The sequence below is a fragment of the Archocentrus centrarchus genome, chromosome 18 (assembly GCF_007364275.1).
Source record: "Archocentrus centrarchus isolate MPI-CPG fArcCen1 chromosome 18, fArcCen1, whole genome shotgun sequence".
NCBI lineage: Eukaryota > Metazoa > Chordata > Actinopteri > Cichliformes > Cichlidae > Archocentrus > Archocentrus centrarchus.
In genome coordinates this window covers 23216232-23233790 of record NC_044363.1, presented here as the reverse complement: position 1 = coordinate 23233790, position 17559 = coordinate 23216232, and the positions used below count along the sequence as shown (strand labels likewise).

The 17559-nt window shown below is 47.3% G+C and overlaps 1 protein-coding gene across 1 annotated transcript; it reads left to right on the top strand.

Annotated features, from left to right (window-relative positions):
- The first annotated feature begins 959 nt into the window (after positions 1-959).
- Positions 960-15652, top strand: LOC115797084 (zinc finger and BTB domain-containing protein 38). Its single transcript, XM_075074444.1, is given in 6 exon segments — positions 960-1054; positions 7069-8734; positions 8737-9290; positions 9293-9448; positions 9518-10918; positions 10921-15652. Coding segments are annotated over 5 exon segments (4587 nt in total). The 5' UTR covers positions 960-1054; positions 7069-7881; the 3' UTR covers positions 12544-15652.
- Positions 15653-17559: the final 1907 nt, after the last annotated feature.

Here is a 17559-nt window from a genome sequence, read left to right as displayed (position 1 = left end):
GGTTCAGCATTTTTCTCTTTCTTGTTTTTTGGAGCTTGACCATTAAGTGGGGACTCAAAGTGGGGGACATTTCAGCAACTGCTGGATCGATTTTGACCGTTCTTTTTTCAGAGTGTCTCTCGTGAATCCCCAAACTTCATCAAAGTGGCGTGCTGAAATTGCCGGAGAGCCCCCCCCCTTTTTTTAATGCCTCAATTTTTCCCCTGAACTTCACTTGTTTCACAGAGTGCTCTCATCCGCCATTTGACTACCGCCAGCCCTGTGCTCTCACTCTCTCTCCCTCTCTCTCTCTGTCTCACTTTCTCGCCATCTCTCCCTCGCTTCTCCTCTCACTGTCCGTCTGTCTGTCTGTCCTTGTGCCCAGGTTTTTTGAGTTGGCGTGGTTCCTGTTTGTTTTCAGCCATTTTGGGGACTTGCAGTGCTCGTAACAAACTGCTTAAATGGCGTCCTCTTGCTTGCTTGCTCTCCCACTCTGTCTCCCTCTGCCTCTCCCTCCCTCTCCCTATCACTGGGCTTTGTGTATATAAAGTAGTGTGTGTGTCTGTGCATGTGTATGAGTGTGTGTTAGAGAGGGAGAGAGAGGGGAACAACACTTCCAAATAAAAAGAAGATTGGATTCAGGGGTGGGGGGGGGGGGTCAGTTGGGGGGGGGGGGGGGGGTGCAGAGGGATTCACTTGCTGGAGAAAAAAAAGAGCAAAAACACTAAGAATCGTGTGTCAGAGGCAAAAAAAAAAAAACTGGAGTGAGACAGGAGAGAGAGAGAGAGAGAGAGGGGGGAGTGAGCAAGGGAGAGCAAGCAAGTTCGAGTGTGAGAATCGCTCCTGCCCTCTGTCTTCACACACTGCTGCCTGTATGTGTGTGCATATATGTGTGTGTGTGTGTGCGCCGCCTCTCCCTGCGTGCTCTCTCTCGCTCTCTCTCTCTCTCTCTCGCTCACACACACACACTCAGACGTGCGCATACACAGACCAAGGGGGAGAGAGAGAGAGAGAGAGAGGGAGTGTGAGGGGAAAGAACACATCGCAGCAGAGATGCAGCAGGAGGTTTTCCGAGGTACGTTCTCTTGTATGCTTGCCTTCCTGAGAGACAGACAGAGAGAATAAGAGGAAGAGAGGCTGAAATCTGTTGTTTTCCTGCTTGTTTTTCTGCTTCACTCCGCTGCTGTGGCGGTGATTGCTCCGCGCGTGAAGAGGAGGAAAAGGTTTTTATTTTACTGTGCGTGCGTTGGGGCGTGAGTGTTGGTGGGTGTGTGTATTTATGCAGTGTGTGTTTATGGAAGGGTATTTATGTGTGTGTGCGCACGCGCGCGTGTGTGTGTGTATGTGTGTGCGCACGCGCATGTGCGCGTGTGCCAGTAACAGGCCTTGTCTCCCTCATCCTCCTCTCTGTCGCTGGCGCACCACGCACTTCTTTTTCAAGAGCGATGACTCGTTCTGAAATTGTGATGAAACTTTTAATTTATCTCGCGTCTCTGTGATTCACCGTGGATCACGGACTCGGGGGTCGGGGGTGGGGGGGGGTGAGGCGGTCAGCCTGTACTCATCGGAAAAGGCATCAAACACGATGTGAGATTTGTTTTGAGGGGGTCTCTTAGCGTGGTGGGCCCGTCTCCCAACCCCTGCATGTGAACTTACTAACAACATTAGAGGAAGTGTTTAGCGAGTTAAACCTCGGATGTAGGCGATGATAAACATCTCCGGTCCCATCAACAGGTTCTGTCTCTTATTTCGGTTTTGGGCCGCCCAGTTCGTCCTCCATTTTACCAGCCTGGTGTTGTGCTGGAGGTTGTCGTCGTAGAGGGTAGAGGGCATATTGATGTCCCCAGCCCAGCATAAGCCTTACTTTTTTTTTTTTTCTTCTTCAAAACAACAGAGCATCTGCTGCCAGCTATTCCAAATTCCTCGTTCCCCTCCTGGATGCCAAGACAGGTCCCCAAGCTCAACGTATGGAAAATATGAGCCATGCTGCCACGGGGTGAGAGGGTCATAGGTCAGACAATAGGAAGTGTAGGCTATCTGCAGCGCTGTTGTGTCAAAAAAAAAAAAAAGAAAGATGGTCACAGCACACAGTGGTATCCTATCTTTAATGTGCCTGAGTCACACATTAGATTAATTGAAGTACATTTGAGCTGTTTTCTGCCCTGGACTTAAAAGTGCTAAGATGAAAAGCGTTACCATCTTTGACTTGGTTAGCTGTGTTTACATAAATGCTTTTTTCAGATGCCGCAAACTTAAAAGGATGTGGACGCACTCAGGAAGCTGGTGCAGCACTTTGCTTCTCACCCTGCCATGGTTGTACTTGCAGTTTATGGTGACAAACCGCTTTGCTGATACTCACATGTTCCTCGGTTTAGACTAAGAACTTAAATTAGTTTTCACACCCCCTTCAACAGGGACTGTGCGTGAAATTGAAAATGATTTGGGGGAAATTACCTCAAAAAAGGTCACAGATTCATTGCCACCACTCTCCAGGGGTGCGCTTTTTTTGTTTGTTTGTTTGTTTGTTTCTTGTTGTTTTTTGGGGGGTCTCACTGTTTCCTAATGCCTCTCATGATTCTGTTGCAGCGAGCAGAATTATGGGAATTACGTGCTGAGCTGGGAGCTAACAGAGCGTGGAGAGTGTGGCGTTTTAGACACGGGCAGGTTTGCCGGTGCGTGCAGTGGCATTCGAAAACACCATGATACGACAGTCTACACGCAGGGTGGGGGCACGCAGTCAGTCACGCTGAGGGGGGATCTGAAAGACGAGGAAACCGTAAAATGTGAACACGGGATGGATGTGTTTGAAGTCACCCCCTTCCTCCCCAACCCACCTACCCCACTCACACCACCATAACCACGCTCCGAACCATACCAACTTCCCCTTACCTCCTCCCTCCTGCTCTCTTTTCCTCTATCCCATCTGGCTGGCTCCACCACGCCCTCTTGGCCGGGGGGTTGTAGAGAGTTTAGTAGCTGTTCTTGCTAACGCTGTTCCCCCACTCACCCACACACACACACACACACACACACACACACACCATTATGCACACACACAAACAATCATCTTTGCAGACCAACTGCTGCTTCGATGGTTGGGCCCCTCTGGCTGCCCCTCCACTGGGGAGAGCGCCCAGCTACACCTTCGTCTTCCCACATGCTCCTCGCCGCTGGCTCGCCGGCTGGAGCACACGGGCCCCCCGCATTCACCCTTGCAGCCGCTCCTCTTAACCTATCACACACACATGCACACACACCAATATATACACACACGCACACAAGCAGTGATACCATGATTACTTTCAGTAATAATAACATTGCACTCAGCAGCCTAATTGCTGAGTGCAATGTTATTATCACGCCACAAATAAAGGGATATCCTGAAAAGAATTGCACAGGAGAAAAACACAAAGTCACACACAGACTTCCTGGTTCAACTTTGACCTGCACTATTCGTCTTTGTGCACACACAGATTTCCCGTTCAATAAGAAACACTCACCTGCTGTGTTCACGGTCAGCCTCAACGCAGAATAAACTAAAATTAAACTGTTGGCTCAGTCACAGTCTGTTTGATCGTCCGGCTGCTTCTATTCGTCCAAAAAAATTTTCCCGGAGCGCAGGTTTTTGTTGTTCCGGTCTTGATCTCAGCAGCCGCTCAGTTGAGTGAAAAATGATGGCCAAATCTGTGGAAATAAAAATAAGCTGCATTCATCCCTAATTTGTGGTGCACAGTGGTGAGAGTACAGTGAACACGCAAAGGTAAAGTTATTGATTTTAGCATTACTCAGTTTAAAACATTTAAAGGAGCCATAGGATTAAGTGTCAGCTGTTTTTATTAAATTGACTATGCCACATTAAGGGGCACTAAAACAGCATTAAATTTAATTTGCTTTAATCAGACCTTTAATTTACAATTATGAGAAGTGTTGGGCGAAAGAGCTGAAAACAGTTTTCTTTTATTTTGGCTTTCTCTTTGAAGATACAAAATCTCAACACTTGTGCTTTGATTTTTTTGAGAGAGAGATTTTCTGTAAGATGGAAAAAAGTGAAGGAAAAAAAAAGATGCATGGTTACTGAATCCCAACAGTTATTTGTCTATCAGCACGACTACCAGTTTCAATGCGGAATAAACAGATTGCTCAACGTCTGGTTCAAGGCCTCGAGCCGACGTACCAGCCAAACTCCTCTGCCGTCCTGCCTTCTGTTATGCAAGGCCAGTTTAGCAGCGATGTTCCCGATGACTGATTGTTCGCTACAAATCATTCGATTGCAAAAAAAAGTTATCCACATTTTTCTACATGCTAAAAGTATCCCGAAGTCAAAAAGTAAAACTTGAATTGGCCCCCAAAATCCAAGCAGATCGAAGAGTCGGACAGCACTTTGAATTTCCCAGAGTTGAGGAGTTTTAAAAGTTAAAGTAGCGAGTACAGGTCGGCAGGCTTCGTTAGTTACTGATCTGAGTTTCTCACTGAACCCTCTCATGTCCCTGATCTCCATCAAGTGAATTCTTCTCTCTGAGGTTACTCCCCATTTTACGCACACTTTGTCACTCTTCCTCTTTGCCTTCTTTGACACCTCCCTCTTCTTTGCCTACTACAATTTCAGTTCTACTTCTTCCACTGTTTTCCCCATTTCAGCTACCTGGGCCCAAAGCTATTGATAGATATAGTTAAAGCGAGACTGATCGGGCCTCAGTCTAAATGCTGATGGTGTCATGCGTTAGTCATACATATTGGTTATACCATTACAATGTGCCATCGATGTTTACTTTGTAATAATAAGCAAAAGAAAGACCAACATTATTGCCACTTCAAATGCACTGATCTTCAACTTTGTGCTATTTTTGAGGGTTTTAAAAAAAAAATGAAATTTTCCTAATCAAAACTGCTGATGTTTACATTCTCTTCACATTTGTCATCTGATGTAGGAACAAACTGAATCGTGCTGAAAGCTGCCTTTGATCCCTCTGCTTGTCAGTGGGACGTCTCTGTCTTTACATGAAAGCCGATGCGTTTACTATAATGCGCTTCGTGTTTACGCGAGCCCGCTTCGTAATTCGTCCCGCACCAGCTGAGCACCTGTTCTCGATCGCGGTTTTTGTATAGTGCCAACAAGCATAAATAGATGAACACTTCGCAGGCCAGGCAGCATGTTTATTTGTGCAGAACATCCTGTTGCAGAGAGGTGTGGGAACAGCATTGCTGTTTATTTTGATTTTGCCTTGGGGTTCTCATGGTCACATTCGTCTGTGCGCTCAAGGTGTGTGTCCACTCATCAGTGCGTGTAGATGTAAACCTGGGATGTTTAAAGGCTGCCTGTCACAGTCAGGCTGCGTGTTGTGCAGGCACCGCTTGCACAGCGGCTCTGTGCGTCACAGGGAGATAAAGAGAAAGAGCGAGGGGGCGTCATACGCATTTTCCTGTCCGCGGCGCAAGAATCAGATGAGGTGGTGAAATTTTTAGCCTTAGCGCTGTCTCTCAGTGCGTCCGCCCACTTGTAGCAGGCTGGCGCTTGCCATAAGGGATTTCCTGCATAACATCTATCGCTCAGCAAATGAAGGCCCGTTTTGATACCAGGCAACAAAATACTGCAAGCCCAGTTAGACAGATTCGTGCATCCTTGTTCTGATTCAGATCTGGAGTAGGCATGAACTGGTTTATTGTCCTTGCACGACAAAGAGTATGTGCCGCTGCTTGCACCCAGTATGTGATTAAAAGGCACTTCTGTTTTCCTTCCATTTCCTTCCACACGTCACTCCAGCTGCAGGCTCAGTGTCAGGCCGCGGTGCACTCAGATTCACCCTTTGGTTTTGAATATCATTTACAAGTGGGCCCTTCCATGTTGAACTACTTTGTTTATGCCGGTCTGTCTTGCCTGTGGGTGAGAGTGTATGCACGGTGCATGTATGTGCAGTGTGTGTCAGCGTTTGCCTGGGCTCCTGTCTGTCTGACAGTGCCGTGCGTCTGACTGTTCCTGTCTCCACTCACCCCCCCCCCCCCTTCTTCTTTCTCTTTCTCACTCGCTAACCCACACACTCTTTCTGTCTCCCTTTTTTCTGTCACCCTTTCACTCTCTCATCCTCACCCTCTTTTCTCCCTCTCTGTCTCTCCCTCCTCTTTCCTCTGCAATAACAGTGCTGACCTAGTTTCTGCCTGTTCAGGGCTGCCTGTGGAATTTTACAGCGGCCTGCCTTCCTGGCTGCTTTGCTGCTTGAAACGAAGGCAGAAAAGCATGACTGAGGATTTTTCTTCTCGTCACATCATTATGGCCTGATCCCGTCTCCGTTCTTCCCCCTCAAATCTGCAGACCTAAACAAATTAACCCGTAATAAATAAGTGATAACAGCAAGCCGACCGTCGTATGTGAATCTGCTGCTTTCTCATTTATGGGACATTGCAGCAGAACTGCAACCGCCACCGTAGCAGTCGAATTAGGATGGAAATGAGGATAGCCTGCACTCATCTTCTCCAGCTTAGCTCGAGATTGTACCGGATGCAGAGGGCGGAAAAACAACCCCTTCTCTGTGCACATGCATGCAATCTCCCTTGCCTTCTTCCTCTCCCCCCCCCGCCTTCACAAATAAAGGTTAGAGTCATGCCTGTCAAATACTAGACACTGCCAGGAATGGCTAACAAGGCTCTTGCTCACATAGCAAGAGAGCCTGCGGACTATTTTTATGTGCGCTGGGAGCCGCGGATCATAAGTCAGCAATCTATTCTGAGGGAATCTTGATTAAATCTGAACGCCTATCCAATAGGCATAGGGAATGTTGTGTCACAGCGAGAGAGAGATGGTTCTCTGGAATGTGTTTCTGAAAGCTGGCTGTGGCACGCTGAAATCTAAACAGCACTGCCGCAGATTCATTCCTTCCCCTCTGCCCTCTACCTCCCTTCACTCACCATCCTGGCTGAGCAGTCGGAGTTCAGCATTGCTGGGGCATTAAGTTTTCTCCTCCGTTTGTCATGATTGCATCTGCAAAAAGATTGGGTGTAATGTGCATTCTCTACTATATGTATATTTTGTACATATATGTTGGTGTGCATATAATACTAATACCTTCTTTCTGATCTTTTTTTCTTTTCTTTCAGATTTCGGGGGCTGGTCATGGTGTCCGGTGAGGTGTGGGACCCCCTACATGTGGGCCATATTCCGTCACGTCTGAGTGAACAACGCCCGGCTCCCCTCTGCAAACCGGCACAGACTACAGCTAAGGACACCACATCACAACAAAGTCAGCAGTTGCCACCTTTGTCTTCCCCGCCACCGGTGGTTCGAAGCACCCTTCACCCAGTTCGAGCTTCCTCCTTACATCCACCTGTCAGTTTGTACGGCTCAAACAAGGTTAAAGGACTACACAAACCAGTGCACTGTCGTGGTGTGCCCTCCCAGTCTGAAGGAGAAGAGGAGGAGGAAGGGGAAGCTGAGCACTTGGAGATGAAGGGTAAAAGGCTTGGAGGACGGGGAGAGGCCACAATGGAGGACAGGCTAGAGGATATGGGTGATGGACCTAAAAATGCAAAAATCACCTTAAGCTTCCCACTCAGTGCAGCCCCCCTTCCAACCTCTTTGACATCACCAAACCACTGTCACAACTCCTCCTCCTCGTTCCCCTTCCCCCCACAGACGGCGACCATCCTCCAAGAACTCAGACAAGGGGTCCCTGTGGAAACTGGATGCCACTATGGACGTAAAGCACAGACCTTTTAAACCCCCGAGACATGACAGCTCTCCGTCCTCTTCACCCTCCTCCTCCTCATCTCCTATGACTGTTCATGCACTCATCAGGAAGGACATCAAATCCCCGCCTCCTCTAAAGTGCTCAAAACTCAATTCAGAGACTCAGTTTCACAGGTCGCCCCCAAGATCATCCACTGGGTCTTTGGGGGGATGTTATGGTAGAGATGGATGGGAAGAGAGGCACAGGGCAGCCAACGGTACAGCCTCGCCCTCTCAGACTGCTCAGATCCTCTTCAGTCTGGGCACATCAGCCTATCAGAGAGGTGGGGATGCAGAGGAGAGAAAAAATAACAGGAAGGCCATCTGGGAAAGCGGGAAGCCCTCACGGACCGAGTCTTCACCCACCCACCCTCCATCTCCCTCCCCCATTACCACCACCACCTCCTCCTCCTTCTGAGGGTCTTACCGCACCTCCTCACTCATCCTCCTACTCTCCTACTGACAGCCTGAAGCCCGAGCTGATTTGTGGCGTGTGTCACCGGCTCTTCAGCTCAGCCTCCTCCCTCACGGTCCACATGCGGCTGCATCGTGGCAGCCGCGCCCTCTGTTGCCGTTACTGTGGCAAGGTCTTCATTCACAGCAAGAGACTGCAATCCCACGAGGCCTCCTGCAGGGTGCCAGGCCTGCCCTCTAATAGCCTTCGCCCTCCTTCTGTCACTATACAGCCAAAGGAGGAGCCATTGGAGGAGGGCGAGGTGAGAGTGCAGGGGGGAGTGATTGTAGGAGAGACAGACATCAGTAAGGCACGGCCAGGGAAGAAAGCACGGAGCCTCCTGGCACGTATCCAAGGTGATGATGCAGCAGGCACAGAGGTGCTGGCGGGTGATGAGAACCATTTTGTGAAGGTGGTAGACGGCAATGTCATTTACTTCTGCTCTGTGTGCGAGCGCTCCTACATGACCCTCTCCAGCCTGAAGCGTCACTCTAATGTGCACTCCTGGCGCCGCAAATATCCGTGCCATTATTGCGACAAGGTCTTCGCCCTGGCTGAGTACCGCACAAAGCATGAGGTGTGGCACACGGAGAGCGCCGATACCAGTGCATCTTCTGTTGGGATGCCTTTGCCACGTACTACAATCTCAAAACACATCAGAAGACCATCCATGGGATCAATCCCAGCCTCATCTCCAGTGAGAAGACAGCTAATGGGGGTTATAAGCAAAAAGCTAATGCCCTCAAACTCTACCGCCTTCTTCCCATGCGCTCCCAGAAGAGACCCTACAAGACCTATAGTGACAATTTGCATAATGGCCTGCTCCTGCCACCAACTGAAACACCTCCCCTCTCCCTGCCTGGCCTGGGCTGTGCTCTGGCCCCTGGGGACCTACAAAGCCTAATTGGTGGAGCCCACCCTCAGAGTGTAAAGCCTGACCCAGATGCCTTCCCTGATGGCTTCCCTGTTTCTGTGACTTCTGAGCACAGGGACCTCTCTGCACTAACACCCCTCCCCCAGATAGATGTTCCTCAGGTTAGAAAACATGAGAGTGAGGCCCTAGAGACAGGCAGGGGAGAGGCAGTGGCAGCTTCAAAATGTCCAACAGCAGCAAAACCAAAAGTCTCAAGAGTGGTAGAGGCACAGAAACAAGCATGCCTTCTGTGATAACATATGGCCATACAAAGCCCTCCGTCATAGTTCACGGGACAGCAGTGTCATCCTCTGTCATTGTGCATAGCAATCAGGTTACGTCTGGAAGGGAAAAAAGCCCAGTGAACAGCCATCCCCCGAAACCAGTGACAGTCCGACTGTAGTCAAGGGCCCCGTCCTCGGGCCATCAAAAGCAAAGGGATTAGCATAGATAATCACAGAAAGAGGTCAAGAGACAGTTCAGATACCACAGAGGAGGGCTCGAGAGGCAGACAGGACGGAGAGGCAGGCAGATTATTTCACAAATCACGCAAGTCCCCACAGCAAGAGTGACATTTCTAACTCCAAGCAGCTGTCGCATCTGTAGGGTCACAGGTCCAAAGAGGCAGGGCCCACTGTGTCAGATTACTTTACGGATTGGTGAGGAGGCCATAGTAAAGCGCAGCATATCTGAGACAGACCTTAGGAGAGACAAGAGCTTTCTCCCCCCAAAACCAAACGCAGTGAAAACATCTGTGCGGGACACCAAGGAACACGCCACTCTCACTCCCACCACCAACACAAACACCGCCCTCCAGAGCAAAGTCAGCATGGAAGCAGAGGGCGATAAGGAAGGTGGAGACTGTGAGGAGGAAGAGGAGGAGGTGGTCAGGAAAAAGAGCCCCAAATCCCCTAGTGAAGTCAGGGAGTACTTACTTCCGTCAGGAGGTGGCGCGAGCATGAGAGTGACCATGACACAGAGGACAATTGTGGCGACCCTTACTATTCCTACAAGCCTAAGAGAAAGGCCCATAGCACATCTACAAGAGTAAAGAGGCTGGCAGAGGAAACTGAAGTACAAGCGCTCCATCCGGCTGAAGAGGAGGGCAGAGAGGCTTAAGAACATTTCAAATAAAGAAACAGAGAAATCACAAGATGAAGAAGAGGATGCAACAACTGAGGAGCCTGAAAAACTGCCAAAAGCTAACAGAGATAAGGGAGAGGGGGAAAAGAAAGGTAAAAATAAAGAGGCTGACGAAGAGGTTAAGGAGGCCTGCCATGAGGTTTCCACCTCTCCTGTGCACTCTCCAAAACCTCCTCAGTCTACCTCAGTGGCTCCTACAGGAATAAAGAGGCGGCCGTGGACTAATGGGAATGCAGCTGAGTGCGGTACGTGTGGTCGCTGGTTCTCAAGCCCCAGAAAACGAGACAAACACGAGCTGAGCCACCTGCTGGAGTTTGTTTGCCTCTTCTGTCGAGCCACTTTCCCCTCGAGGGATAAGTTGGAAGACCACCAGAGAGCCCAGCATCCCAAACCTACTGAAGCTCCCTGCACAATGCCTAAAGCTGCTCTTGAACAAGTCGAAGGGGTCAAATCTGTGTCAGAGTGTTCAAAGCATGATGAAGACAGAGGGGGACAAGGTGGCTTGGGAGGGAGTCACTCCAGTCCAAGTCGCCTAAGCAGAAGGGCCTTATCACGACACACCTGTCCACAGTGTCACAAGGTGTGCAAAACATCTTCAGCATTGAATCGACATATCCGCCGCCATGAGCTCAGCAGTTCTCCGGAGAGAGAAAAGGAAGATAAAGACCCAGAGCAAAAACATCAGAGACAGTTGCTAACACCCTTAGCGGAGACCTAGAGACTGAAAAAGCACAGCTTCCCAGTGCTCTCTCTGTTTCAGTTATTAGCTATTCAACGCCAGAGCCGCCCTGTAGTGGCGAGTGTTTGGCATTGCGGCAGCGTGAGGAGCATCTCAGTGAGCTCACAGAAGATCATCAGATGTCAGAATCCAGTGACAAACCTGAACTAACAGAGCATGCACCTCCAGCTCCAGAGAGAGAGCAAGGACCACAAACTGCAGACCCTCCGTTAGACAGCCCAGTAAACCTTACACCCACTAACCACAAATTAACACCTGCCACACCCTCCACTCTACAGACTGTGCTTGTCATGAATGGATCTGAATGTCTGGACTACCGCACTCCTGGCAAAAAGCACCTAGACAGTCAGATCCACAGAATACCCAGCCCTGTGCACACTGTGGCATCTGCCAGCACCTCCCAAAATGTGCCCATGACATCACAGACCAGAATAACCACTGCTGCGCCTCCTGTTTCCATGACAACATGTTCCAGCTCTGAGGGGGGATTCATGAAACGGGATGGGGTCATTATGGACAGAGAGAGGCAGAGTGGGAGCAGTTTATTTCTACACTCCAGCTATGAGGAACTACCTCTGGTGCAAGATCTCAGAGTCCAGTCCCTGTCCCGCAGTCCCTCTCCCAATGAAGCACAAGACCTGACCATGTCCTCCATACTAGCTCGAGAGAGGGAGATAGAGAGGCAAAGGGAGAAAGAGAGGGAGCTGGAGAGACAGAGAGAGCGGGAGAGAAAGAAAGAAATTGTGAGAGAGAGAGAAAAAGAACTAGAGAGGGTCCAGCAAATCAGTAGAGCTGCTCATGTCCCAGAGGACCAGATCACACTATTGGTCCCCAAAGAGGAGCCCTTGAGCCCTGTCCCATCTCCCCAACATATCCCCACTCAAACCACTATGAATGGACCTTCTTCACACAGGCACACTCCCAAATCTCCCTGCCGGTCCCCTTCAACTATTGGACTTATAGCTCAAGCCAACCACCAGGTTCACTCCGGTTCACAAGGACTTGACAGGCTCACGCTGCCCACTGGAGCAGCTGGTGCCGGTGACCGCCCCTCTGCCCACGCTCTGCTTCTCCCCCGAGCCCCCCAGCCACCTGAGCCAGAGCACCAGGACACTGTTTCTTCTAGAGATTCCCAGCAAGGGAACACCACCCCAGTGGGCTACCCCGCCCAGGATTATCCACTACCCCTCATTGTGCCGGACAGCTACCGCTCTGGTAAGAAGCAGGAGGAAAACCTACTCATGTCCTCCTACCCGCCTGGAGCGCTTCCCTTCGGCCCCCTGGGAAAAGTGATGGTTCCTAATGGTGGGGACCTGGCCAAGCTGCCATTCTATCCGGACCCCTACCAGCTGCTGTACGGGCCCCAGTTCCTGGCCTACCCCTACAACTTGGCAGCACTTCCTGTGGCTCTGAATATGATGGCACCTGGAGGAGACAAAGTGGAGCCTCTACCGTTCCTCCCTGCCATCTTCAACTACGCAGCAACTGCTGGGCCCTACATGGGTGCAGCGCCTCACCCCCTCGTGGCAAACCCCAGCCTCTTCAGCAGCAGTGGCGGCAGCAGCAAAAAGCAGCGAGACAGCAGCAGCAAACCCTAGGACACAGAAGCACCATAAGGAATATAATTCAAAGGGGACAGCCTCATCTGTTCAGGCTGGGAGTGGGAGGAGTGCGTGCTCACTGAGTCACTGAGTACACTGGCACAGCACCCCTGCCTCTCTTTTATTCAGCAGAGAACGGAGCTAGGACGTAAAGGTGTGAAGGGAGGAGAAGGAGCAAACAAACTCTCCTATCTTGACTCCTGCTCGCCTCTCTCCGCATCTCTCCTGTCCGGCTGTAGCGTGTTATAGATCTAGAGCTCGATTAATCTTCCTCTTTGACTCATTATATTATCTATAATATAAGAATAAGAACTGCTAACAGGGTGTGTGTTTTGTGAAAAAAAAAAAAAATTAGTTCAGTCTACTTCCCTTTATAGTCACCGCATAACGAGGATAAAGGCTCTTCAGGGAAGGCTTGTGTGGGCAAGGATGAGGCAGAGGAGTCCTTATTCAACACGGCTGGAGGTGGTGAAGCATTAAGCAACTCAAACGTTTGCGTGTGCTTGTATGAGCGAGTGAGAAAGCAGGCTTATCCTGCTGTTAAAGTGTCCATGAAAGGTATATATGTGAGCTTTTACATGAACATGTACAGCATGTAGGGATGTGTGCATGCAGAGTTGGGGAGGTATTAACTGCATATGTGTGAAAGTGTGTGTGTGTGTGTGTGTTAATGCGCGTGTGTTGGAATAAGATCATTCCATGTGAGACGCACACAGCATTCCTACTCTAGTTGGAAAAGCTACCGTAGGTCAATGTGTAGAAGTGCATTTAGAAGTGATTCTTCATATCCAGTTCATTAAGAAGTCAAAGCTATGGCTGGACGTGAGTCTATGACAATGACAGATCACCTGAGCTTCTGAGGTCTCTCAGCGAACCTGACGACTTTGCTGCCAGATGACACTGTAGGATCTGTATAGCATTCACCATAGTTTATACCTTATGTGCACAAACTAGAAAAGTAGTGGTCACTTAAAAGGGACACTTGTAGCTGCTTTGGAAATGTAGCTGGCCACTGGGTAAGAATTAAAGGCTGGTAGACCATTGCACTTCCGTTTTTCATCTCATTTCCTTCACTTAAAAAAATTACTAAAAAAAAAAAGTAAAACCTAAAAAAAAAAAAAAAAAAAAAAGTCAGCCTTCATGTTGCATAGCTTTTTCCCCTCTTTGATTGGAAGAGGAAAAGGCTCCATTTTCTAAGCCAGGAAGAAGAAAGCAAAGAAGGAAAAAGAGAAATGAATTCAGGGTATTGAGTCGTTTCTGAACAGGAAGAGAAATATATGGGCACAAAACTGTTGGACTCTGAATCAGAAGGCTCCACAGAAATGACGCTGCGGACAAAAAATGTTGTCCTGCTCCACAACTGTGAGGCGATTTGGAAAGAAAAAAAAAAAGTCTGAACTATTTCCCTTCCTGCCCTGTGTTATTAACAAGAGGTAGGAAAAGGCTGAGCTTAGCAGCCAAAAAGCGGTGGCCGACACTCTCCAGACGCCCTCGCGGTGGGGCCTTTTTGTTACGTGTAATGTTATCTCTCTATATGTTTGTTCTGTTAAACGATGTTGTTGTTTATGTTGTTTAGCCCTACCAGGTGGAAAGTGGCTTCAGTGGAAAAGAGGGAGGGGGGAAAACTTAAAAATATGAATGTAAATTTAGTCATGAGGTTAATGAAGTACAGCTGCATTAATGGTAGAGTTGTTTTCAGTTCCTATTTTATTTCTGTTTTGACACAAATAACCTGTTAAAGAACCGTATAACGTCTGGTATGCATATATACAGTAGTCCTAGGAACATGTCAGTAAACTTTGGTTCTGTATCCACAAAGCATGAGCAACACTTGCTTCCTAACCGTTTATATCCTCGGCAAATCTGGCATTGTGCGCACAGCTTTGGTTTTGTTTCCTTTATATTTTCTGGTCTCTAAAACATCCATATCTGTTATGGGGTTTTTTTTTGTTTGTTTGTTTTTCTTAAATTTATTTTTTTGGAATAATTCCACAAAATTAGCCGCCACATTTACATCTCACAGTCACCATGTAGGCACTGTTTAAATCCCTCTTTTCCCCCTTGAGCACACACTTGCTCGCCGCACCTTTTTTTTTTTTTTCTTTTTTCTCTGAGGGAATACGTTTCAGTATGTGATGATGGTACTCGGGCACCTTTTGGTCCAGGTGGGAGTGTTGAAAACACTGTGTGACTGACTGCAGGGGTGCACAGGCGTCCCCTTGGGTGTGGTTACAAGCCTTTTTGTTTTGTTTTGTTTTGTTTTTGTGCATGTTTGGGATACGTGTTGAGTATGAGAGCGAGTGACTGCTGAATAAGAAAACCAAAATAAATCTGCCTAAGCAGCATATCCCTTGGCAGTATATGGGCCACCTGTTTTTTTTTTTTTGTTTGTTTTTTTTTTGTTGTTTTTCTTTTCTGTGGGTTAGTTTCAGTGTAAAAAAAGCCTTTCTGTCTCCAATACACTATCTCAAGCCATTCCTGTAGACGGACATGTTTGTGTTTTTGGACCATTTCTTATGCCATAGTTTGCTCTCACGGTTATCATACAGACCAAAAGCATGCAAATCGACGTATTGTAGTGACTGGACTGGAATCTGGTGGTTTAAAAAAAAAAAAAGCAACTATTTACTGTATGTTTTAGACTTTAAATGAATGTGCCTCTGCTTTGATATTTAAATAATTATCTATAGTAAGATGTGGATCTGCCAGATTTCAACTGTTAAGGTGCCTTGTTATGGCATAAGAAATTTGAATAGAGCATTTTTCTTGAGAAATTATGATTTGGAGATAGAGTTCATGGCTTTGTTTGCTATGAAGCTGTTCATAGATGTAGGAGTGTGGCTAAACTGTTTTGGTATCGTGTACATGTCTAGGGTAATACTGTGCCATATAGAACCCACAGAATATGTTATTGTTATTTTTAAAAGATGTTTTAATGTTGCCTGATGACTTTGTCTTTAGATTTGATACAAGGCTTGTAGCCACAGCTCCCAAGTCTGTAGTTTCCTCTCTCCGACCCCCCCCCCTTTCCGTCTCCCTGTCTTTCTCTTTGCTGCAATCAAACAAAATAAAGTATTAACCTGATGACCCAGCGAAATCAGCTCTAGTTTGGGACTGTGTGGGTTTTTTTTTTTTTAATTTATTGTTGATGTCTAATCTGTACAAGTTGATCAAATGTATGCTTAAAGTCAGCAGATCAGATGCCTGCTTTTCCATTGTTTTTAAAATGTGCATGAACTATTTATCAGATTGGGGGGGGGGGGGGGGGGGGGGGGGGGGGGGGGGGGGGGGGGGGGGGGGGGGGGGGGGGGGGGGCTTCTTTCTTTTAAACAGACAGTTCGCCTGCAAAGTCAAATGTATGGATTTTTCTTCTGGCCTGTGCTGATATTTATCCTCCAGGATTGTTTTGGTGTGAGTTGCCCAGTTTTGGTGATATCAGCTGAAGCTGAGATGTCTGCCTTCTCTTGAATATAATGGAACCAGATGGCCCTCGCTTTGAGGCGTTGAGAGTGCCAAAAAAAAAAAAAAGATGCATCTGAAAAGCAAAGAAGAGAAAGTAGAAATTCATTCAGGGTGCTGAGTTATATCTGAAAAAAGCCGGAGAAACATGTGGGCACAAATCATGAAGTGGATACTCAAAAAAAAAAAAAAATCTTGTCATCTTGTTATGAGCGGTTTCATCTGGAACTGCATCTGCGTGCGCCAGCTAAAGAAGCATGCAGCCAGTTAACATGACAGCTCGGCTGATTCATCGTTAATATTTACATCCTGTCACGCTGTCACAAGCGCGAGTCTCCGGATACGGTTGGCCGATGCGGTCGTTCCCACAGAAAGAAAATATCTCCAACAACTGAACGGCTCACACCAGGACAATCTAGATCACATGTGGCCAAAGTAGAACCAGGCCCTGGATCATCTCAAGCTGGCCCCTGACACCCTAAGAGGAAAAGTAACCCCCCCCCCCCCCCCCCCCCCAGTATAAATATCAATAAAAAGTAGCACTACGTTAATAGATATTGAGGTGAATGACTGTCACAAGTCTGTACTGCTAGATTTCAACTTAAGGCACGCCACTTTGTGCACAAGGAAACAATTTTACTCTAATTGTAAATATAACAAATAAATAGAAGTGATTAATGTCACATTAAAAAAAAAAGGTCAACATTTCTAACAAGAATATCTTGTTTTTTGAAACAAGGATCCAAGATTATGTCTAGCAAAATTCAGCATATTATAACTCAGCTGTTCAAAGAGCCGCCCTTTGCTTATTTTATCTTCGTGGCACTCGCTGAGGAAAACATGTGACCTGCTCCTGATCTAGAGAAATAAATACCCTTATTTGCATATTTAAACATACACTTTCTAAGTTTCAATAGAAAAACTTTGTCTTAGTGAAAGTAATCAACTGCAGGAAGTTTCAAACATCTGTTAGTTACAGTTTTTTTTTTACCTGTATTTAGTGGTTTCCCATCAAAATGTATGAGATTCAGAGGTAAAGATTTGGTACCATCATGGGCCTGTGATCAGAATGTGTAACAGCCATCAGATTGTGTCCCAGTGCTTTAAGGTTTATTTTTCCACTTAAAAAAAAAAAACAAGTTTAGACTTTGATGTTTTACGGCAACTTATTGCTAAATATGCTGTTTTCCCCTTACTGGGAGACAGAGACCGGTGCATTCTCTGTATTCTGAGTGTGTTAATAAGATCTTCATATGCCATTTGGGGTCTGAACCACAGAACGTTTCACTCCTAAAAACACGGCTCTTGACTGTATTTTCTTCAGTTTCTCCAGTTCCAAAATCCCCTCTGTAAAAACATTTGATCCTAATGTGCCAACAAAATAAAAGAAAAAAAAATCTGAACCTGATTTTATCCAATGCTCAGATTTCTGTTTCCAGCATGCAAATGAGTCCATATTTAAATAGATAACATCTAATTTGCATACTGGAATCTAACATTCTGGAAAACAAATAGCAAAAAGTAATCAATAATGTAAGTTACCAAGTGTAGTAA